This window comes from Pleurodeles waltl, chromosome 10 (assembly GCF_031143425.1).
Source record: "Pleurodeles waltl isolate 20211129_DDA chromosome 10, aPleWal1.hap1.20221129, whole genome shotgun sequence".
In the NCBI taxonomy this organism is placed as follows: Eukaryota; Metazoa; Chordata; class Amphibia; order Caudata; family Salamandridae; genus Pleurodeles; species Pleurodeles waltl.
In genome coordinates, this window is record NC_090449.1 from 66905053 (window position 1) to 66930241 (window position 25189).

At 45.1% G+C, this 25189-nt stretch overlaps 1 protein-coding gene and 1 long non-coding RNA gene across 2 annotated transcripts in view; one reads left to right on the forward strand and one right to left on the reverse strand.

Moving 5' to 3' along the window:
- LOC138261068 (mucin-2-like) overlaps positions 1-25189 on the forward strand; it is a 162478-nt gene that overhangs the window by 37196 nt on the left and 100093 nt on the right. Inside the window, exon 2 of the mRNA XM_069209688.1 lies at positions 15224-20299. Coding sequence (XP_069065789.1) covers positions 15224-20299 — 5076 coding nt within the window. The remainder of the gene's footprint in view (positions 1-15223; positions 20300-25189) is intronic.
- Positions 2752-25189, reverse strand: part of LOC138261070 (uncharacterized) — a 78916-nt gene continuing 56478 nt past the window's right edge. Inside the window, exon 3 of the long non-coding RNA XR_011199041.1 lies at positions 2752-3040. This is a non-coding gene — a long non-coding RNA (uncharacterized lncRNA). The remainder of the gene's footprint in view (positions 3041-25189) is intronic.

The following is a 25189-nucleotide window of genomic DNA, read 5'->3' on the forward strand; positions in this document are numbered from 1 at the left end:
ATTAGTGCAGACGCACAGCTTTCAGGATGATGCTGAAAAATGCGGAAACATTTTACTGAAGTATGTCTGGAAACCGCACTCCTGGCAAACCTTTGTGAATTTCGATTTTACACAAGAAAATAACATGATCATAAGTTCAAATCCCAGCATGCCTACTCAACCTTTCATTCTACCAAGGCCAACAGAATGAGTACCGCTGAGTTTAGCAACGATAATGGTTGTTAGTTCCATGCCAAGAGACCCTAAGATGAACAGTGCACCAACCAGGATTCGAATCAGTGACTCTGCGGCTACACACAGAAACATTCAAACTGAACTTTCCTACCAGAACAAAATATTTCCCACATCTTAGTTGACCTTGTATTTAAGATGTGTTCATTGTATACAAGATATGTTCATTGTAAACAAAAATACAAGGAGGAAGAGAAGGTCAAATACTTCACCAAAAATATAGAAGAAGCAAAAAACTCAACGAAAGAACTGTTCCAAACGGTCATTAAGTTGTCAACGGATGCAACAAAAAATCTCAGACACCAGTCAATCATTTGCAATACCTTGCCCAACTTTTTCGTACAAAAAGCTGATGCGGTGTCTAGTAGTTTCTCATCCATGCCCCTTCCAACATCTAGTGACCGGTCCTGCTCCAGCTCTTCAGATGAGTGTACAATTCTTAGTGAGTTCGGTCTGCCCTCATCAGAGGAAGTTACAAGACTACTTAGTTCCACGGCATCCGGATCCCCGCAGGATCCCTGCCCTCCTAGAGTCGCCATGTTAGCAGCAGAAACTATTGCCTTCAAGCTAACGTCCATCTTTCACTTAACGTTCAAGTCTGGCTCCTTCTTTTTAATTTGGAGGAAAGCCTCAGTGCTCCCTCTCTTAAAGAAAGCTTCCCTTGATCCTAGGGATCCCAACAGCTGCCACCCCAACTCCTGCCTACCTCTGCCAGCAAAGATTGTCGAAAAATAATGAACAAACAACTTGTCGGGCACATTCAATCCAAACAAGCTCCTGGATTCCACTCAATTTGTCTTCCACAGTGGCCATAGTACGGAGACAGCACTGATTAAGGCTACCGAGGAGATCAGGATATCGCTCAACAGTCAGTCACGTAACAAAATGTGAGGGCTCCCCCTGCAAAGAACATGAAGGGGGCCCCCTTTGGCGTCACTTAGGAGCTCTCAGGTCAGGGTGCTGTGCTGAGGAAGGCCCACTGGAGCTCGAGGGTCCCCCCGCACCGCGGGGGCTGCAGGGTCCTTTGTTACGCCATTGCTGACCAGGGTGGAAGAGCAGCTCTCATCCTGCTCGATCTACATCAGCCTTTGACATGGTCGATCACGGGCTGCTGATGTATCGACTAGCAAAAATTATAATCTCAGGTACAGCCTGGGATCTGATGAATTCCTCAATCTTCAGTAGAGAATGGATAGTCCGGCTGGGCGAGTTTGTTTCAAAAGCCTTTCTCCTTCCCTTTGAAGGGTCCCTCAGGAGCCTCACTCAGCTCAACTCTCTTTAATATGTACCTCACACCTTTGGCCAACCTAATAAAGTCCTTTGGCCTCTCCCTTACGTTCTACCCAGAAGACACCTAAATTGTCGTCTCTCTGGCCAACGATGACATCCGCACTAGGCCCAGATTTTGGGACTGCTTGCAGGCAGTTAACACATGGATGAATAGGAACTGCCTGAAACTTAATGCAGGAAAGACTGAAGTTATACTGTTTGGAGCCCAAACCTCTTTTTGGACCCCTACTTTGTGGCCGCAGGAAATAGGCCCTCTTCCCACACCGGTCAGTAAAACTCGGAATCTTGAAGTTCTAATCGATGATAGACTGAGCTACATCGACCAAGTTAATGCGGTGACCTCCTACGCTTTTTTATCCTCAGGACAATAAAAAAGATATTACCATTCCATTCCAGCGAACCTCCGGGAAACCATGGTTACGTTGCTGATAATGGCAAAACTAGCCTACTGAAATGGCCTACTTTTCCCTGCTCACCAATGGTTATCGAATAAATTGCAAACTCTGCAAAACGAGGACGGCCAGACTTCTACTGAAGATTCCAAAACATCACTCTGTGTCTAAATCGATGAAAACACTGCACTGGCTCCCAATGAGACAGAGAATTACCTTTAAGGTACTCTGCATTGCCTACAAAACTCTACATGATTCAGGCCCTGATTTCCTACAACACTGCTTTAGGTGGTACACTCCAAGCTTCAATCAAATTTGTAGTTATCCCCAGATTTAGGCGGGCTGCTTTGAGAGGCAGAGGTTTCGTGCTGACGGCAGGTCAATCTTGGAATGTCCTGCCATTGTACATTAAAGACTCGCCCAACCCTTTAGCGTTTAAAAAAGCTCTGAAAACCTGGTTGCCTAATACTGTGTAATAGTGGTTCCCAACCTGTGGTCCGCGGACCCCTGGTGGTCCGCGAAGCCTCCTCATGGGGCCTGTGAATGGTTAGAAAATTAAATAATATAAACAGATTAATAAAGTGTATATAAATAAAGCGGCTAAAAGTACAATTGACAATTTAAAAACATACAGTAAATGTCAAGGAATTTGAAATTGGAGGCTAAAAATTGAATGAGTATCCGGAGATTGATTTGTGGGAGCAGTGAAGGTGCATCAAACAGAATATATAATATGGACGATGTGTGGCTTCAATTGAATTTAGAAAAGCTCCAAACTTCCTATTAAAATAGACTTTTTTTATTTAGATTTGCTTGCAAATTAAATAGAATGTGTTATCCTTTGTGTATGTGTTTGATAAATGCTTGTTTCTGGATTTTTTGCATATTGTTTTGTGGTTCAAATCATCGACAATGTATACACCAGGGTCTGTGGCTTCCAGTAGTGACTGTGTAGGGGTCCCTGGATTCCAATAATGATTTAGCGGGGGTCCTCAGGTTCCAGTAATGATAAAGTGGGGGTCCACAAAAGACAAAAGGTTGAGAACCACTATGTAACATTTCCTCTCCATGTTCCTCTGCACTGCCAGTAAATCTTAGTGCCAAGACACCTTGGGTATTCAAGCGCTCTATAAAGACAATTAACATAATATTAAAATACATAAATGTTTACATAAACATTACATAAACATAACATTACAATACATAAACTTTACATTACATATTCATTACATTATATAAACATTACATATAAACTACGTTACATAAACATTACATTACGTAAGCATTACATTACATAGCAGTACATTGCATTACATAAACATAGCATGTACATTACATCACAAAAAAATTACATAAACATTACATTACATACGCATTACATAGACATTACATTACATTTTATAAACATTACATATACATAACATATATGAAGTTACCTGCAGGTGAAATGCCAATAAAATTGTGACAGAATATTTTGTTAGATGTCTGTCTCTGCCTTCATAGTCACTACCCTCATCCTTCATTGAACCCAGGATCACAGTTCCCTTACTCTTTTTATGACCTTCGACCACTGGCTGTGGAACACAACATCCTGAAATGTCATGGCAACCAGACCATGCGAAACACGAGCCTACAGCATTCATATCATACATTTGAGCATGCAATACCATCACCACCACTGCTCTCTTGGTCTGAAGCTCTAGACTTTAACTACCCCAAAGATAAAGACCTTGGAAGTATATTTTAATCAGCATCTACCTACAGCATCCTAAGTGACGGCTGTAGTAAAATATTGAACTTTCAAATTTAAGATTGCCAGAAATAGCTTATCCTTCCTGGGCATACAAGATGGGTCTTCACTCATTGGGGACAATATTCCGATAGTATGCTCATGCACTTTACAAAATAAGTCTGAATTACTCTACCTTAATTTGGGTAATGTCAGGAATTTTGCATTACGCTTGTTACGTGAAATTCACAAAATCACACCACTTAGTGTAATTACACTCCATTTGCTGTAAAAATTTACCATGAATGGAACAATTCATGGTAATTTACCACATATGCATTCAAACAACAGAATGAGAGCGGCTGCTGTCTGCTGTTTTTTTGTATTCTTCCTCGCTTCGAAAATACATGCAAGGATCAAATTTGTGTTAAAATGTAGCACAAAATACCTGATTTGTAATTCGTAGGATTAAATGCAATTTTGCATAATTATATGAAATCAACTAACCAAAATGTTGAACACCCCATCACACATTAGTGAAACCATCAAGCCAGCCTCATGACACTGAGCCAACTCTTTAAGTTGCAAAAAGTACAACATAGGATGGTTAAAGTCACCTCTACACTGTGAAAATAACCCCTCCCCTCTCCTACCGTGATTCAGCAATGCCTTGTTAGTGGCAGTAAGCTCTATATAAAGACTATCACTGGCCATTCCATAAAGTTATTCTCCTTTTTCCCCATCCTCTTCTTTTTCTTTTGTTGTGTTTCCTTGATTTCCCGCCTTTCTTTTTCACCTGTTCCTTTCTCGTTTCTTCTCTCTTGTCGACATTGTCTGCCCTACACATCCTAGTACCTGCCCAGAGTTGATCCAGACTGTGGGCAAAGTCCAACTAAGACTTGTGCTAATACAAGCCACAAACTTGTGTCTCTTCTAATGAAGTAGAACCGCCTGGCTATGTCTCTGCGAGGGAGAATAAATGTTGTTGACATGGTCATTCTTCCTCTTAAGCTGATATACGTCTTTAGAAATTTACCTTTTCACATATCAAGAACCTACTTTCAAAACATAGAAATGTTGACTTCTGAATTAACATTGACGTATACAAAAACATCATGGGTGGGATGCTTGCGATAATCACAGCCACTGGTAATCCCTCGGGCTGTATCTGAGTCCATCGTTTTTTTTTTTTTGCCAACCATGCTACCTCAGATTAGATCCAGCCATATGCAAATCAGTCTTGATCCTGCTCCAATAGGAACAGTGTAGCCCAAACTGCCAACCCCGGTCCTCTCTGAACAGGAACAACACAAGCACCCAAAGACGGGCTAGGGCTTCGTTGGGGCTTATCAGTCTGGTAGCTTAGTTCTGTGGTAAATTTATGTGGTATACGAAGAAACCCAGAAAATCACCCTAGCATCTACTACTATCTTGGTAAAGAGGGGGTAGTGATCTATTCCAAACTGGTGTTCATATTACTGAGCAGCCCTGGTGAGATGCCCGTAATATGTGTCAGAAAATAGTAGTCTTTTTTTATGTGTCTCCTGCTCCTCTGATAGAGGCTGCACACTTTTTAGTTTGGAAAACCCTCGGCATTTTAAAAAGATAAAAATTCTAATTATCTTGTTTTTTCATGTTTGGTTGGACATGCATCTATTTTTGAAAACAACTCTTATAGGTGAAGCTACTAAGTGACTGGGCACATCGGCCTACATAAAATTGTCGTTGATGCATTTTTCCACCCCTGGCAGGAGAGACTGACATGGAAAATTAAAAATTTCTTTGAAGGGGACCAAATGAAAACCTTCAACACAATTAAGAAGGAACTAGCAATGCCTGATGCGGGTTTAAAAAAAATATTAACAATTAAGAGACCATTTATTCACATATTTCAGCGAGTCATAGAAAAAAGATCTGTCAAAGGTCGGCTCACACTAATCTTTCCTTACAACAGAATTTCTCAAGTCTTTTAGCCTCGTAGAAAGCTTACTTGAAGACTGACCTGACGAACTATCATGAAATGACCCAACTCGATAAGAACCTGTAACTACACCATATATGAAACAACAACGTGCTTAAGAGTACTAGTGCAGGTTTTCTAGTAGGCCATGTGCACATTTTTGGTGGGTCGTCAAAGTCCAAGCAATAAATAAAGATGCCTTTCATTTCTGTATCAATCTTATCACATTTTATCATCAACAGAGAACATACGTCAGGCTATGTCTTCTGCTGCTTATTTTTTAACATGGGGACTGGTGTTTACAATCTCCTCTCACTTTGCAGTCAGAGAAAGAAAAGTGAATTATGTGGCCGTCTCGCCTTGGTGCATTAAGTGTGAAAGGAGAGGATCTAGGTTGTCATTTCTTTCGTAATACACAACAAAATGCAAATACCTGAAAATGAACTACACACTTTCTTCAGTTAGGAAAACAAAACTGAAGCACATTTGTTTGTAATAGTGAAGTATGATGGAAGCAAAGATTCTAATAGAATCAGAACAAATAAAGACACATTACTTGGTGATCCACAAATAATAAATATTCATTGAAACTCAATTTCCACACATTATCATTTGTGCGCAATATAGTTTTATTAGTAAAAATGTATGTCAATGCAAACTTCAATCGAAAATGTGCTGTCTGTAAATGACAGTGCGGTACCACATGATGCTTTAGTTACATTAAAAGATCGCCTGCCTCATGTCCATTGAAGCTAGGTGGGTTGAAAAAAGTGGGTGATACTAAGAGCGGGTTGTCACTCTAGAAAGTTTGGGGAGCACTGCACTAGAAGACAATATTTGATTTCAATGTTACTCCTGCCAGGAGTTTAAAATGGACATTGTCGCAGGCCGGATTATGCTACAAAGATTGTTGATAGGATTCATATGTTCACACTTTGTCGTGAGTACAGTCACACTGTGGGAGGATATTCTTAACATTAGAAATCATCACATAAAGTGGAAAGAAACTAAATTTAGACACTATTTTCTTTGGAATGGCTGCTAATACCATGATACTAAATGTAGTTATTATTGCCAGGAAATTGATTGCGCGAAACTGGAAAAATAACAACCCTCCCAGTTTCTGGGATTGGTGCAGACAGTTCAGTGAGGCTCGGACTTACGGAAACTATATCGCTAGGGGTGAATGCTGTCTAAAAAAAAATATCTCTAGATATGAAATTCTTTTAATCCATATGTGTTTTTGTGGGCTAGTAAGCTAATACGTAAGCATTTTAAAGTTATTCAAATATGAAATGTTATTAGATATTTATCTTGTAGCACTTATATTAAATTTATATACATTTGAAACTTGTAATTTAAAATTAACCTCTTTTGTATCACATAAATGGATTATAAAAAACACAAGACGGAGACTCATTCATCTACGAGGAAAGACCTACTATATCTGTCAGTGCTGGCTTTGGTAGGCTTCTTCACAGCTGCTTCCAAGATAAACAATGTCTTAACCTGCTTTCAGCACCTGTGAAACATTACCTTGGTGCTGACAGTGTCGCCAAGAATCCCATGGACCACTGGCCAGTTCAGCCCTCAAATAACAGGGAATCCCTACTTTTTCAAATCTAAGAATCCAGCGCTGGCTTCTGATGAGAGCGAGAACGAATTGTAAAATGATTTCCCTATGCTGCAAGTACCTCGTTGTACCACCTCCATCTATGCAGCAAACCCTCCCTGGTACTATGCCAACAGCCTGCTCTCTCCATCTATTCATCCAGAATTGTTGAGTCCTGTCGAGGGGTCAATTCTAGATAGCAACTGGTGGCGTAAGACTCGCTTCTGGCTTCCGCCAAGCAATGAGGACCCCCAAGCTCATCATATAACTCATTGCTAAGTCCCAGACAAAAACTCTCATGTTGATGAGACTCTGACTCTTCCTCATGTTTGATTAAGGGGTTTTTCCATTTTTGAGGAAGTTCTGACCTTCTGGTACAGAGGACCTCTTTTCCCGTAGAAATTATATACTGTATCGTATGTGCATGTATCCGCTGACGCCTCAGCATCTTAGGCATGGGTTCGAACTGTCACGCCTTTGTTACCTCTCCTACCTTATTCTCCCTGGAACTTGCTGCTAAGTGCGATAAATGTGTTTTCCATCCTTTAAACCAACATTCCAAAACTTTGCTTCAGATATCTGGTATCACTTTTGGGTATCTATCCCAGTGGCTATTCTCGTGGCCTATCTCTAGATAACATCGCCCAGCATACAACAAAGTTTTAAGATATTCGTCACCCAAAAATCAGTCTGTCTCAATGATGCACCCAGCATTGCGGTCTCAAACGCGACACACTCTCTAACACTCCCCAGATGAAGGATCTGCCTGCTCTGCTCAATCAATCCTAATTCTGGGCACACAAATTGGCTACTTTTGATGCTAGTTCAGCCAAATCATCTCAATACATATGTTTCGAGGGCACGTTCCCAGTAATTGCTTGCAATGAAGTAAAACACCATTTGTTACACGTGCTGGTTCCAACCTCCAGCTTCAGTTTTAAAATGCGTCTGAAATCCTGACGTGAGGACTGTTATTTGCTGTGCTTCAGCATGCTCCTGGGTTCCAATGTCTCCTAGATGTTCCATTCTTTATAATAAGGGAGGTCTGCAAGAATACTCTTGGCTGCAGTACCTAATGCTGCAATACTCTACCAATATGGCTCCCGACCTCTGCCGTCTCCAGCCGTGCTTCTGGGACGGAGGTCGGCCTCCCAGGTCGGTCCATTTAGGAAACAAAGTTTAGAGCGTTAGACCTGAGTGACAATTTTGTTTGCATGTTTCTTCTCTGTTCTCGGATATGCCCCTTTATCCAATTATATTTCAATCGGAATGTGATCTCTTTCACAAGTTTCAGCTGAGATGAAAGGAACTCTCTTTGAAGTGTATTCCCCATTGCTTTTCTTTAGAATTTCGTTTTCTTTTCTGCAACAAAATGTTTAATGCTTAACCTGTATTATTGTTCATGCTATCTCATTTGACGTTTAAGAACTCCTGAAAATATCAATGCTATATTTTTTCAAAGGACTTTTCCATTGCCATCTCATGGACGTTTAAAGATGGTCTGTTTCGCAAAACATGTAGACAGGTCAGCAGTATGTGAATAACCTTCTTAGAGCCTTGCTAATATTCAGGCCCGCATTACGACCCTGGCGGTCGGCGGTAATATGGCGGGAAGTACTGCCAACAGGCTGGCGGTACTTCCTGCCATATTATGACATTGGCAGGTTGGCTGAAGCCAAACCGCCAATGTACCACTCCAACCGCCACGGTGGTAACAGCTGCTGGGCTGGAGATATCCTTCTTCAGCCGGCAGGCGTTACTGTACTGCCGGCGAGATTCACCCCGCCTACCACCATAGTTTTCATGGCTTCCTTTCCGCCACGAAAACCATGGCGGTAGGCACTATCAGTGATGGGGAATCCCTCCCTCTCCAGTTACCCCCGCTTCTCCAAAGCTCCCCCACCCCCCTACATTCACGCCCCCTTCCCACACATACACACACCCATTCCCACAAACATCCACGCATACATACATCCACTCACACACACCCCCCACACACTTGCTAACATACACGCAGACACGCAGTCACAAAACACAACATACACACACTCACACCTCCATACATGCACACTTGCATTCAACACGCAACACACACCCACATCCACACACACACAAACATACACACACACCCCCACAACACTCCCGAGCACCCTCCCATGTCGGAGACCCGACTTACCTGTGTCCAGGGGGTCCTCCAGCAGGAGACGGGATGGGGCGCTGCTGCCACTAGCCGTGTCCGCCAGCAGAACACTGCCAGGCCGTATTATGGGTCATAGTACGGTTGGCGGCAGACTACTGGCGTGGCGCTGCTGGTGCCACCTTACCGCCATCTGCCAGCATGGCCACAGCCGGATTTCCGCCGTCCTTCTGGCGGAAATCCAGCTGTGGTCATAATACGGTGGATGGCTGGTAGCCGCGGCGATGGTAGGCGGTTTCTACCACCATTGCCGTAATGAAGGCCTCAGTCTTTACAGTTTCAAAGCTTGTATTTGTAGCTCTTGTTTTGATGATCACTCAATGTTGCATTGTTTTCAATGTAGGTAGCTGCAAGAGACCACCCTACTAAAATGGAGCAACACGTTTCAATACTTTTGTTTTTTATTAAGGGCATGTAGAGCTGTGGAGTCCTATAAAGGATTAGATCCATAAAAAGAAGAATACCAGTTCCAAAATCAGACTTTTTTTTACTGGCATAGACTATACTTTCCAGAATACCTGGCTAAAAAGTCATACCAAATGTGTCTGTAGCATGCAGACTAGTCAGCAGCAAGGAGCAACTACCCATGCCCACCTTACTAGCAACTAACTTTTTTTTTTTTTTATAGAAAACCTGGTTGGAGTTAAATTCCTTTAGATCTGGATAATCAGCCCATTATTTATACCTTACACATCCAAACATCTTTTCTAACAATTATGCCTGAGAAAAATGAGTCTCATGTAGGAATCTCATGTAGGAATATGATTCATCCCCAGTTTTAAATAAATAGTCAAACGTATGTGACCAGAATATCATGGACTAAATATCATTAGAAAAATATATAGGGCCCTATCCTGAGTTTAGCGTACGGGAAAGCCTGTCCTCCAAACTCCCGACAGAGTGGTCGCCACCTAAGCGGCGACCTCCCCACCGGTGTGTTAAGAGTTTCCTGGAAGGTCAAGGGGCTACAGCATTGTCTTTCGCTCGTAATCGAACCGGCGGCAATGCTGTAGCAAAGCAGACAGTGGACACTGCGATGGCGCTGGTCGGAGGGGGGTCTGTACTGCACATGCCAAGGGTGTGGGCAGTGCAGGGTTCCCCTAGGTCCCCCTGCACCCGTTCTCTGCCATCCTTTTTATGGTGGTTCTACCGCCATGAAAAAGCTGGCGGAGAATGAGTTTGTAATCCCCAGGCCAGCACTGCTTTCACCACAAACCTCCAGACCACTGGGATCTGTGATCCTGGTGGAGCTGGTGGTTCTCTGGCGGCCCGACTGCAAGGGTTGTAATGTTGCAATCGGACCACTGCATTGCCGGCGGCCCGACCGCCACTGCGAGTCTGGTGGTCTAGTGACCGCCATACTCATAGTGAGGCCCATAGTGTCCTTAATATCTTTTACAAAATAACTCATCCCATTGAAGCTAAAAATGGAATAGCTACGTCCAATGGAGCAATATGTTTGTAAATAATATTTAGGTCGCAAGATTTGTCAGTTGATATTTTTTGTCATCAGCCTTCTGACACGCAACCAGTCAAACGTGTGACTTCTCCTAATCACTAGCCTATTTTGTTCGACACACCGAGAAGTTTTTTGAATTGCTTTAGCACAAGTGCCTTTTGCCACTCCGCTATAGATACCTCTCTGGAACTACTTTTACAACCAAGAAAACACCAGGTAATATAAACAATGACAACTGAGAACATAGAGGCAGCCACTTGCAAAAAAAACACATTGGTATAGGATAATGTAGACCGACTGCGATGATGTGTTTAAGAAAGAGTCCCGGATGTAGGAGCCTAGACAGTTTATTCGGATCTAGTAGGTGCTTCTTTCCCTGATTCTTCATTATTGTGATAAATTCTAGTTTAAGTCTTAGCAAAATCTCTTACTCCACCCAGAAAAGAATCTCTTGAATGGACATTCTGGTTTGTTTTACCTGCCCTGTTGTCACCCCTTGCTCACCGGAAGAGCTTTCACCGGAAATGAATCTAAGAAGGAGATGAAGGCTTCTTTAGTAAGCAAACAGCAGCCCAGTGCTGCTGCTCTTCTCTGGGGGGCAGCACGTGAAGGTCCGGAGGGCTGTACGCACCCCCGGGTCTGTACTTTGAGTATCACAGCACTAGCTGATGCTACAATACTTTGTGTCTGTGACCACTGGTTTCAAATGTGGAATAGTCAGCAGCTGATGAGGGGAGGCGGTAACAAGGCACATAGTATAAGTTGTCAGTTTCTGGCTTCACGCATCGGGAGGAGCGTGCAATAGTGCTATGGATCTCTCCATCCTCTATGCCAGTGATTTCCCAACCTGTGCTCCGGGGACCCCTAGTGATCCGCAAAGCTTGGGGGGTCCTCGATTACTTAGAAAATTAAATTATATTAACTAATAAATAAAGTGTATATAAATAATAAAGCTAAATGTACAATTTCAAAGTTTGAAATGTTGTGTAACTGTGAAGCAATTTGAAATCAGGAGCTAAAAATTAAGTTAGCCTCTCAGATTGATTTGTGAGAGCAGTGCAAGTGCATCATACAGAAGAGAGTATGGAGGATAAGTGGCCTCAATTGAATTTAGAAATTATCTAACCATCCTTCTATTAAAATTACAATTTTGATTTTTGTTATAATTGATTTCATCATTTGTATATTTGTTTGATGAATGCTTGCTTCTGTATTGTTTGTGTATCGTTTAGCGGTTCAACTCATCAAAAAGACTTAGGCCAGGTTCCTCGACTTCCAGTAATAACTGAGTGGGGGGTCCCCAATTTCAATAATAATTCAGTGGGGGTCCCCAGTTTCCAGTAATGATGGAGTAGGGGTCCTCAGAAGTCAAAGGTTTAAGAACCACTGCTCTACGTGATGTCTCATTCCTTGTGCACCACTTTTTGCAGTGCTGTGAACTCGCACCATTAAGGGGCAGGGGTAGCAATCTTTGTACATTGTGAATTTAAGTGCCATGCAGGACTCCATCCCAGTATTTACATTTTCTCACAATAAGAAGCATTGCTAATTGCTGCCTCATTAATATTCATGAAATCAGTAGTTTTCACCTCTCTACGGACAGACGCTTTCCACAATGAAGATTAGTGAATCTTTCGCTGTGCAATAGGAGGGTTACTTGCAGTCAGCAGCGGCCGCCTCATAACTCTAGGGGAAGGGCAGGGGGGTGTTGGGGCAGAGATGAGGTAAAAATAAAAAAACACTTATCTTGCCTCCGTCCTTGCCACCTCCTGACTCCTCGCGCTCATCTTCCTCTGGTGTCCCAGCAGTGAATGCTGGGACACCAGCACAGGCTCCCCAGCAATCCTGGTGATGTTTTCATGCCTACCTTGTATGAAAGCAGCACCAGGATTGGTCTGAACGGCAGTGACTGCGCTCTGACAGAGCCCTGGGGTCTGTGCACTTTCTCCAGCCCAGCTGTTAAACACAGCCGGGCTGGAGAAACCGAAGTGCGCATGTGTGTTTGGCCAAACATACATGCACACAAAGGTGCACTCTCCCCTCCTCCCCCTCCCGCGGCCCAGCCCCGCCCCTCCCTGCACTGCTGGCTGTTTGATTTGTCTGCTTCTGGCACAGCCAGTGGGGCGACGCTCCTTCGCCAGAGCGAAGGAGCCGCTCCTGCCTGCAGCACACCACAAAGCATCTCTTTACAAGCCGCTTCTGGCGGAAACAAGCCCCAGGTCTCCTGTTTCGCAGTTTGGCTTTTCAGTATGCCAAAGCTCTAAAGCTCAACACTTGAATGCAGGCATGAGATCATGTCCCAGGGTCCTGAAGAGGTGTTTCTCTGCTGCCCCCTCCTCTTTAACTCGGAATTGCAGCTCCTTGTTCTCAAGGTCATTCAACACCCCTAGCAATTACTTTGATTTTTTTTTTTATTTGTGTTGCCTTCTCTGGCTACACTTAGAAAGCTGTTTGTCTCTCCCACTCTACACACCTGTGAAAGCTTTCCTTGGTAATGAAGGGTGAACTGATCACCTATTTTAGCTGGTAGAGACTCCCCTCACACAACCAAAGCCGAGCCTGCACCCACAACTGTTGGAGGACCGGGGGGGGCCAACACATGCCAGATAAACAGAGTATTCATATGGATGATTGAACGAATGATTTATACGTGCACATACGTCTGGTGAGCACCTTGCTACTAGGACTGTGCACAAGGAAATTAAAAAGAAGAGTAAGATATGTTTTAGGAACTTTACGGAAAGCGGTGTAGTTAGTTAATTGTGAAGTGTGGCAGGCACCTGCTTCCAGAGTAAGGGCCCTAGAACAGTAACCGCTCTGCCTCCAAGCCAAGCCCGCCTAAAATGAGAAAGAGAACTTGGTTGCAAAATACAGGTAGGAGCATATTGGGAAACTAGTGTCGTAGGTCCACCGGCATGGAAAGTTCGATGAGCAAGACAAAATATGGTGGATTCAATTCTCTGGTCCACAGGTAGGCAGCTTATCAAACACGTAGCCTCAATCATGTGACCGGTCTTGTGTAGCTTGTAAACAAGCCCCCATTCCATATTTCGAAGGTGTTGCAGTTTGTTTTGTTCCAGCATGGAGCACCAGTTAACAGATATTGTTGTTTAATATAAGAGGATGGCTGGTCCTACTACCAGCACCCTCAGCTAATGAGATACCAAACATAGAATCAATTTTTACCCAGCTTCAAATGATGGAAACACGCAGAGACTACTGAGCTACCCTGATAATGAAGGGGAGGTGGAGCTCTCCATCAAACCAGAAACCAAATGTATTTACCAGTCTATCAAGGGAAATGTGGCTCTCCAATGTTCGTGCTGAAAACGGGCATTCCAGAGACTGTAAGGCCCAAAAATAGGAATATTTATTTATCTGCATTAAGCCTCTGCATCTGGCCCTTATCCAAGACTCGAACTCTAGAAGACAGGATTGAAAAATTTACAGAATCTCTGCCCAGAGTCAATTAAGCCTATAGATTAACTTGTCATCAGCAAATGATATGCAATCCAAACCAAAAGACCCACTTCCATCAACCAGTGGTCACTTGTAAATGTTGTTTAAGAGTGGAACTTAGGGCTAAATTCATAGGCCTTGGGTCTAAATGAGTCTCAGTTACCCAGGCAGGGGTTATCCTGAAAATGTGTCATGGATCCAGCTTTCTTGGACCAACACTGGACACCTCTGTTCGAGAAGCTGAGCATTTTACAAGTAGCTCGTCACATTAGCTGTGGCGTTCCCTTCCGTGTGCAGCGATTTTAATAACTTTTGGTGCATTTGAGCTACGAACACACTTTTAAGTTGACTTACAATTGTGAAAAGATGCCATGGCTCGAAGGTCGAAGAACGTACGGTCCCATGACCCCCAGTGTAAGACTTTACTTGGGTGCAGGGTGCTCTGCATAAATCCCTGCAGATGGTGTTTTGGCCACAATTTCATTGAAGTTCAGGTGCCATATTCAGCATCAGAAGGAGCGCAAGCCAGACATGTATTTCCCATCCACTCTCCAGCAAGACGTTGCTTTGGTCCTTTTAGTGGTCCAGACCTGTTCACCTGTGAAATGTTTTTTTACCTCAAAACCACAGAAGCATAAGAAAATGTCATGCAACAATGCTTTTTTTAATTGTGTGTCAGGGCAATCTAAAAATGAAATAAATATGCCGTGTTTCACTTGGACAATAAATTATAGCTGTATATGCATAAAATATGTATATTATGTATGTGTGGACGATTATCTATGACAAAAGAAATCGTGTGATTATACCAGGAAGGATGTGTGTGATAAAAAATACATTTGTTGCATATATGTGAGTGAAGAAAATTCCCTTAATGTCTGTTTTTCTGTTTAGCCCGAAGCTCGGACACTTCCAAGGCCCAGGGACCGATGGGAGATGGCTTGGACAAGCTGAGGGGTGCTGTGGGTCCAGTCAAAGTCATCAGCGTACCACAGAGGATTTCAAAGCCAAGACGGACAGCACCATCCTTACTGCCTTCTGCAAACATGCATGGCGGCCTCATGGTCACCACACCTACCCATCTCCCTGGAAAGCGCCTAAACAAGTGGGTACGAAAACCTCTGCCGTCCCCCCCTGAGTCTTCACACACAGGCATGGAGCTCTCTGTGAAAGCCGCCCAGAAGCCTCACCCTGGCCCTCCATGGAGAGAGAGAACAGGGTCACTGCCAGGGGCTTTACCCCAGGAATACTCAGAATGGAGCAAAATAGCGCCGGCCCAAGCTAGGGCACCAAAAGATATAGCCAAACAGCTGGGCAGAGGCCCCTCTGCAGCCAGAAAATCTCCGGGGTGGCAGGGACAGATGGGGAGGAAAGGATGCAATCAGCAAGTCTGTGCAGGCTCCACGTCCATCCCTCGAAATCCGAGCACGAGACCAGCATCCTTTACCCATGCTCCAGTTTCCATGGCAACCAGGAGTCTGAGGCAAGAGCCTGACAGCTCCGAAAAAACACATCAGTCTGGACCAGAGTGGAACGTGCAGCACGTCCGTGATGGTGGAGTTACAGACCATGCCAGCGCTTCGCGCCTGGAGGGGGCTAATGGTAGAACGGGCACAGATGACCTACAGTTCCTGACCCAAGCTGGGCCAGGTAGGGCTAGCAAGGTTCGTGGCCTCCTTGAGCCCCAAGGACTCTCCAGATCTGCCCCCTCCTCCCTTCTCGCCTCAGCAGATAGTCTGCCACGTTCCACAGATACACGTGAATTCGTTCAGCCAGTTGGCATGGCAACCGGTGCCTCGAAGTCGGAGACCTTGGCTCAGGAGAAGGCGAAAACAACTTACTCTTCCAGGGGGCTTCGACTGCAGAAAGCAGAACTGCAAGCCACAAAGCTGCTAAACTCAAGGGCCGTGGGAGGTAATGCAGGAGTAAACGCAAGAGCGCAGCCATTGGGCCTCCTTCAGGGTGCGTCCTTCACAGGAGGTGTGGAGCACAACACATTACCCATGTCCAAGTCCTTCAAAGCATCTGCTCGTCCAGCCCGCACAAGGTTGGCGCGCCTGCCAGTCAGAAACGATGGCTCAAGGACTCCTCCCTTCACCCCTGAACCAACATCTAGCTGTTCTTCAACCGGAGATGTACAAGATGCTCTCAGCTTGGAGGAACCATCTGGGCCCTACAGATGTCCTACTCCAACGGGCATCTCCCAGGAGCCCTTTGGAAATCTACTCCAGCTTCGCAAAGCAACCTTCCCAGAGTCCACAATGGCCAGTGATCATGGCAACCCTCCCTCATTAGAAGCAAAAGGTTTAGGAGGACTGTCTGTACTGGAGCCTATCACACCAGTCGACCGGCCTCCACCAAAACAAACTTCACCCACTAAACAACCTCCGCTAGAACCGTCTATGCTAGAAATCCACTCATCTTCAGGTATGCCGGAGGTTAATGTTCTGCATCAACAAAACACACAAGCAGACCATTCTCAACCAGAACTAGCACCATCTAACCAACTCCCTCTAACCGTAACCATGCAAGCTAACAAATCCATTCCAGAACCAGACACACCAGCACAACAAAAGCCACCTGTACTGAATACAACAGGTGGGCATATCCCATCAGAATCAAACACATTACTAAACCAAATTCCACCAGTGTTCACCACACACACAAATTATTATCTCCCAGAACTAACCACACCAGCAAAGCAAATACCACCAGCACTAACCACCTTGCCAAACCATTACGTAAAAAAGTTACCATCAGTAAACCATTATACGCCAAAAGTAGCAATTCATTCAAACAAGTTGTCACCTGCAGAAAACCTGCAAACAAACAATTCTGTACAGGATACCCCAATGCCAGCATACGATTCTCCAGGCATACCCACACCAGCAAACCATGCTCCGATTGGCCTAACCACACCAGCAAACCATCATCTGCTGAAGTTAACTATGACTGCACAACAGTTACTACCTGTGAAAAGCACAAAAGCAAGCTATTCTATACAAGGTCTAACTACACCAGCAAACTATTCCAAAACAGAAGTAACCAAATCTGAAAAGTATTCTCAAACAGGACAAGGGACACCCACAATCTATTCATCACCAGAAATAAGCAATTCATCAATCCAATCACTGCTGGTACTTCCTGTATCAGAAAATCATTCACGAGCAGAACTATCACTAGGAAACACCAATCTACCAGAACCAACCACACCTGAATACCATTCATTCCTAAAGTTAACATCGCTAGCAGGCCTGTCACCACTAGGACAAATTCTGTCAACAGCTTATTCTAGACAAAAACTAAGCACACATGAAAAGGAAAAAACAACAGAACTAACCACACAAACAAACTCTTTTCTACCAGAGCTGCGAATACCAGAAGACCAACATCCATCTGCATTCAATACACTGTCAAAGCAACAACATTCAGAATTAAGCACACAACACATACATGGTGAAACCACTCTAGAAAAACAATCTTTCACAAACTTAACTAAACACGTTGCCCACCATTCAGAGGCAATTACATCAGTGAACCACACAGTGCCTAATTCAGTAACATCTGTAATTTCGGAATCCTCTAAAAAAGCACCACAAACAAACTGGTTGCCATTAAATCTCACCAGTCCGAATTCACAAGAGAAAACTACAAATGTGCACAATTCTCACCCAGAACTAGCTACAGAAAAGAGGGATGTTCTACCAGAAAACAACTTGACATCAACACAATCACAAATAAAGCATACTACATTTACAAGTCAGTCTCTTCAGGAACAAAAAGGAACAGCAATGCAGCATCTACCAGAACCATCTACACCAAAGTATCACATCCTATTTAAACAAACATCACCAGATGACCATTTTCCAGCAGAAGTAAGCACACCAGTCGTTCACCTTTCAGCAAACAAAAGCACACCAGTCATGCATATTTCACCAGAATTAGTCAGACCATCAGGTAATTCTCCACGGGTACTAACCACACCAGCAGAGTACACCCTAACAAAACTAACCACACTAGCAGGTAGTACAACCTCTGTATTAACCCCACCAAATGGTCACACCACTTCACGACTAACCACACATGGCGGCAACACATCAGAACTAACCACACTAACAAGTCACCCTACTACAAAACTTATGACACTTAAAGGTCATGCCATATCAGAACTATCTACCCCACGAGTAAACATAACATCAGAACTACCTACAACAGGACGTCATACTACATCAGAGCTAACTATACAAACCGGTCACACCCAGTCAGAACTAGTTACATTAGGAGGTCGCATCGGTTCGGAAGTAACTACTTCTGAAGACAATAGAACGCCCAGACTATCAATACAACCAGACCACAGCACATCAGAACTAACAGCACAAGGAGGTTTCACCCCATCAGAATTACCCACACCAGCAGGTCAGAACACATCAAAACTAACTAGACCTACAGTATACATAACTTCCAAACTAACCACGTCAAGAGGAGACCACACATCAAAAATGACCACACCAGCAGGCCACACTACATCAGAAGTAATCACACTAAAAGGTTACACCTCTTTGGAACTGACAACCCAGGCTGGTAACATCACACCAGAACTAGGCACACCAACACCAAGTCCTACCCTACCAGACCTAACCACCCCTGCAGGCCACATCACTCCCATATCAGCACTGCCAGGAGATAACTCTACATTAGAATTAGCTTCACCAACACATCACGGCACACCAGCACTTAACTTAACAGCAAATTCCACCACAGCAGAATTAATAGCACAAGCAGGTCGCACTGTACCAAAGGTCACCACCTCCATATTCCCCTCTCCATCTAGTTTATTATATGACAGTGCGTCTAATACACATCGTTCATCCACTGAAAATGAAACCTCATTTGTAACATCTGAAAGAGCTTACAATGGTGCAACTCAATGGAGACTACCTCACCAAACTTTTCAGACTAATGGAAACCCTAGTGTGTCAGTCCGTGTCACCGAAACACCAGAAATTCTAACCCCAAAGCACAACCTCTCAACTGGTATGGAAGGAGGCACACAACCACCAGAAGACAATACCTCATGGAATGCCTCATCAACTGGCCCCTTAGTAGGCACACAGATACCCAACGAACCCAGCTCCTGGCACAAGTCTTCACCTGGAATTAGGGGAGGCCCCCATGTATCAGAAGTGCCCTTCTCTTGGCAACAGTCTTCGCCAGGTCCTCTGAGAGGCCATCATGAATCAGAAGAACCCAAGCCTTGGCAGGAGTCGTTTCCACAGCATACGCGAGAATCTGGCACTACAGAGAAGCCAAACTCTTGGCAAGAGTTTTCAACAAGACAAGGGGGAAGCCCCAGAGGACAAGGAGGCTCTACCTCTTGGCAATACTACTCAAAGGGTCACATGAATGGCCCCTCTGAACAACCTTCTTTATCAGAAGAACCCAACTTTTGGGAGGAGTCCTCAAGTAGTCCTGCACAAAACACTAAACTTCCAGACGAAACCAGCTCAGAGTTTACTCTGACAACCAATCCCACAGGAGATGCAGAAATAACTAAATCACATGGTTTGTTGCTGGCCACCTCCACTGGCTTAATAAGAGCCACCACACCACAAGAGGAACCAGGGACATGGTACCCACCTTTGGCTGCTGGAACAGGAATACCAGATAGTCCTACTCCAGAAGACCCAGAGTTGTTAATTAGCACTGTGACTGGAAGGGTTACCAAGCCTTTGCGAGCTGAGGTTTCCTCATCACCCAGGCCCTCTGGTAGATACCTCACCATGACAACCAGAAGCAGCATCAGCATCCGAACTACCCTGGATCACCAGCAATCCCATGCCACTTCAGCAGTGACGGTACATCCCACGCACAAGACAAGCCTGAGCACTTCTCATCATGCCACATCCAGAGGCGTGTCAGAGCGGAGCGGGAGGGTTTTCATTGTGGAAGATCAGCCACCAATATTGAAAGGTAAGTTGTTCTGTCAATGTTGGAGTCAGTGCTAAGGACAGGACTTATACTCTTTTCTGCTTCTGATATGTACCTTTCAAAGTCACAATGTTTGTGTACACACCCACAGAGATTTCTTTTTACTACTTATATATTAAGACCCACCTCATAAATCACTTTCCTGCTAAAAGGTATTGGTAATTATATCCAGGTTTCACCAGCATATTTTGGGTTACTCCACATGTAGTTCTAATATAATTTCCCATGACTAAATACTCCATGATGACGTTTTCTCATTTACGCTAACCTTTCAGAACTCAGGGATCTTCTTCCAGAGGGAGGGGGCCCTGTGCTGCATTTACGACTACCAAATTGTGTTCATGTAAGACTTCAGAAACAACTCCACACAATCACTGTAGACTCCAGTGGCTTGGATGCTCTGCCTATTGAGGAACATTTTTCTGTAGATACATTTGAGTACCAGCAGGCCTTCCCTCTGACCCAAGATCAGCTCAAACTCAATCAGTCCTGCTCAAACCCAGGCAGGTAGCTACCCTGGGCCTTCAGACGAGGGCTAATGTCTGACATTTTCTGTTATCGTTCACTGCCGCTCATCCACCACCATCTGTTGCCCAAAGCCTGACCAAAGGTGTCCTATAAGAAACAGCTAGAGCCTCTTGGGTAGCTGCAACAGAGTGGTTTTTGGCATGGACACAGAACTGTTTGTCTTTAGATCAGCGGTTTAATTCCCACCTAGGTCAGATGTATTTTAAAAAAGTTATATTATCTTTTGTAGCAGGTTGTTTTCTCTATGCGGGTAATTAGGGGTGTGAAAGGGAGTTTCCCACTCGCCCTCCTCACAAGAGGCCACCACGGCACCAGTGCTTGGAGTCTCAGGCAAAATTATGTTTTCCTGTTTGGGTACTCCCTTTTCGGTGCAAAACGCCCCTTTGTCGTTATTGGACGCAATCACAGGTCCTTTGTGATGCTGGTATTATGCAGCTGCCTACAGTGCCTTAATGTAGCACCACCCCTGGATGGCTACCCTAGTAAGGGGTGCACGACACAACTCCGCCTCTGGTAGATACTGGTTGGTCGTCTGACTAACCTGGGGGCTCAGGATTACTGGAGCAGACAATAGGTACGTGTAGTGAGTCCAGGCCAGGCACATGCAGCAGGAGAGAAAGGACACGCCTTGTACAGAGGGCATCAAAAGTAGAAATTGAGAGCAGGTAAACAGTCCAATGCCCTGATTGCTGTGTAACTCTTTAGTTGCCAGCTAATGTTTGGTGCCACTGGAGGCCTCAACCAGGACAGTCCCAGTGCTGTTCATGCCACAGACTGGCCTCTTCTGCAGTAATTTATACCTGTTGAGGAGCACAGGTGGTGCCTGTGTCCTGGGCAGCTGAGGGTGATGTAGTGACCTCAAAGGGGCCCAGTCTGGTTGCGAGGACCTGGCGCAGTCACCATGCCCTCAAATTATGGCAAAGAATCACTCTGCGTGGAATGGGCATGGAATGCAATGTTGGGATAGTGGATGGCTTGTTCTAAAAAATTACCTGTTCCAAAGAAAATACAGTACAGTCAGCCTCAAGGGAGCCCCGCTAACTCTCCCAGCGTAGTTAGCAGGCACAGAATTTAACAGTTTCAAGAAGGGAGAGGTTTAGATGGCATGCGCTTAATTGGTCAAATGGAGAATTTGTCAATAAGCCACGCCCACCCCACGCTGTGAGCAGGAACATGTATATGTTTGTTTAGGGGTCGTATATGAAGCTAACACTGTGCTATGCGGCTGCTTCAAGGCGCTCCCCGTGCAAGCATACAAAAATACCACATCAAAGCAGTTCCCAGATGGTCGCTGTGAGCAGAGGGAGCTTCGTGCACCAAGGTGCATACCCTGGTGCACAGGCGCTCTCCCTGCTGGCCCTCGACACACTACGAGCCTCCGCGAGGGCATCAAGAGCCAGGAATGGTCAGGTTCCCTATGTATGCGTACTTGCTATAGGTGAAGAGGAGGAGAACATCCCCTGAGTGCTCATCAGAATCTCACCTGTGGTCTGATCATCGCATAAATGTTCTAACCAACGTGTGAGGTGTTCAGGGGAAGCCGCCCTGCCTGTCTGCTGCCTGTGTTGTGCCTGCGCCATCTACTGGTAAACGTTTGTTGCTTCTATTCCATGTCTGTGTGAAGCTCCCCCTCGTGATGCCCACGTTACCCTTTCTGGGTGTGTGAATGTGGGACGCTTGCACTACTGATGCCTTTTATGGGTCTATTTTTGTGCCAAGGACGCTGGCACTTGGCTAGTCCATGCTGTGCCTATTTTGTGTGCCCACGGGAAGCTTTCCTTACCATTATCTGCCCTGTTGTGTCTGTGAGTGAAACCCACACTGCTGCCCACAACGTGCTGTTCCATGAGTGGTGGATATTGACACCCTGCTGCCCACAATGTGCTGTTCTATGAGTGGTGGATATTGACACCCTGCTGCCCACAATGTGCTGTTCTATGAGTGGTGGATATTGACACACTGCTGCCCACAATCTGCTGTTCCATGAGTGGTGGATATTGACACCCTGCTGCCCACAATGTGCTGTTCCATGAGTGGTGGATATTGACACACTGCTCTGTTCCATGAGTGGTGGATATTGACGCACTGCTGCCCACAATCTGCTGTTCCATGAGTGGTGGATATTGACACCCTGCTGCCCACAATGTGCTGTTCTATGAGTGAGGGATATTGACACCCTGGTGCCCACAATGTGCTGTTCCATGAGTGGTGGTGGATATTGACACCCTGCTGCCCACAATGTGCTGTTCCATGAGTGGTGGATATTGACACACTGCTCTGTTCCATGAGTGGTGGATATTGACACCCTGCTGCCCACAATGTGCTGTTCTATGAGTGGTGGATATTGACACCCTTCTGCCCACAATGTGCTGTTCCATGAGTGGTGGTGGATATTGACACCCTGCTGCCCACAATGTGCTGTTCCATGAGTGGTGGATATTGACACACTGCTGCCCACAATGTGCTGTTCCATGAGTGGTGGATATTGACGCACTGCTGCCCACAATGTGCTGTTCCATGAGTGGTGGATATTGACACACTCCTCTGTTCCATGAGTGGTGGATATTGACACCCTGCTCTGTTCCATGAGTGGTGGATATTGACACCCTGCTCTGTTCCATGAGTGGTGGATATTGACACCCTGCTGCCCACAATCTGCTGTTCCATGAGAGGTGGATATTGACGCACTGCTCTGTTCCATGAGTGGTGGATATTGACGCACTGCTCTGTTCCATGAGTGGTGGATATTGACGCACTGCTCTGTTCCATGAGTGGTGGATATTGACGCACTGCTCTGTTCCATGAGTGGTGGATATTGACGCACTGCTCTGTTCCATGAGTGGTGGATATTGACGCACTGCTGTTACTTCAGCTGTATCATTTCAATTTTCATGGGGATCTTGCAGGGCTGGTGCTGACCTTATCCTCTGTAAGGGAGTCGCGCCCTGCTGCTGCCTGCGCTGTATTTGTTCTGTGTGTGAGGACAGCGTGTTCTGCTTTTGCGTGTCACCAATCCATTGCTCAAATGTGGCAGCTCGAACCTCAGATCACCTTGTGAATACCCCAAGCACCAAATTGGATCCAGATATTGTTCTCAGCGTTGCTCCTGCACGCCGGAGGATGGTATCGTGCAGCTCTGCATCGCGTTGCAAAAGTGATGCCATAGCAACAAGAATGTGCCACCCTGGCACACACATGTTCCTTTTTTTTTTTTTTTTTTTTGTGCCCCTTCAGATGCGGATCCAGAGCTCATACCCTCAACCTTTTTCTTATCTTGTTGACAACTTTTTTCTCAGAATTTTTCTCACCGTGCAAGAGATCATGTCTCCGCAAAGATTACAGGTTGAACCCTTGTAGCAACTGTCAGAATCAGCAGTCTGTTTGTTACAGAGATGCACCAGGTATGGCTCTGCTCTTTGCATGACTTCGAGGCAGAAGGCGTGGAAGGGCAGGTCGCTGTCGGTTGAGGATGAGGACGCCGACCCATTCCCGTTCTCTGGATCGTTTCTGGGAAATGTACTCTTCACATTCCAAGGTGTCAGAGAAGTCCAAATCCAAAAAGTCACATAAGAGGTTGAAACATGATTCTCACTCATCCTGCCACGCTGGTCTGGAGGAGTAGCATGGCCGCCTGGCTCCCCTGTGGGCCTACCAGCATCCCTCAGGTGTTCATGAAAGTTATGCTGGTGGTTGCAACACATTTTAGTAAGATGGGGATAACAGTCTTCTACTGTGTTGATGACTGACAGCAGGCTTGCCACAGCCAGTCTTCCATCACTTCCAGATGACGGTGAACCACCTGACATCTTTGGGGTTCTCAATCTATTTGCTGAAGTCACACTGATGCACGTGCAGAAGCTTTTGTGCATTGGAGCAGTTCTGAATATAGGGCCTGATTTATACTTTTTTAGCGCCGCATTTGCGTTATTGTTTTACGCAAAAGCGGCGCAAACTTACAAAATTCAATTATATTTTGTAAGTTTGTGCCGGTTTTGCATCAAAAAATGACACAAATGCGGCACTAAAAAAGTATAAATCAGGCCCTTAGTGTTTTGAGCCTTCTGTCCGGATCAGTGAGTCAAGGACATTAAGGCTACACTTGCGATGTTTTGGCCTCAGTCCTGGGTCTCCGTGAGAGTGGCTCTTAGACTTCTTGTCCTCCTCTACCATGTTAATGGACTACATCCGATGGCAGAAACGTTCAGCAGTGGGATCTGAAGTCACAGTGGGCTCAGTGCCTACGGAACTTGTCGGATTCCATTCAGATTTCAGGGGAGACTCCCAAAGACTTGCAGGGGTGCGTGCTTGACGCAATTGAACTAGGAGCAAGACCCTCTCCCTACT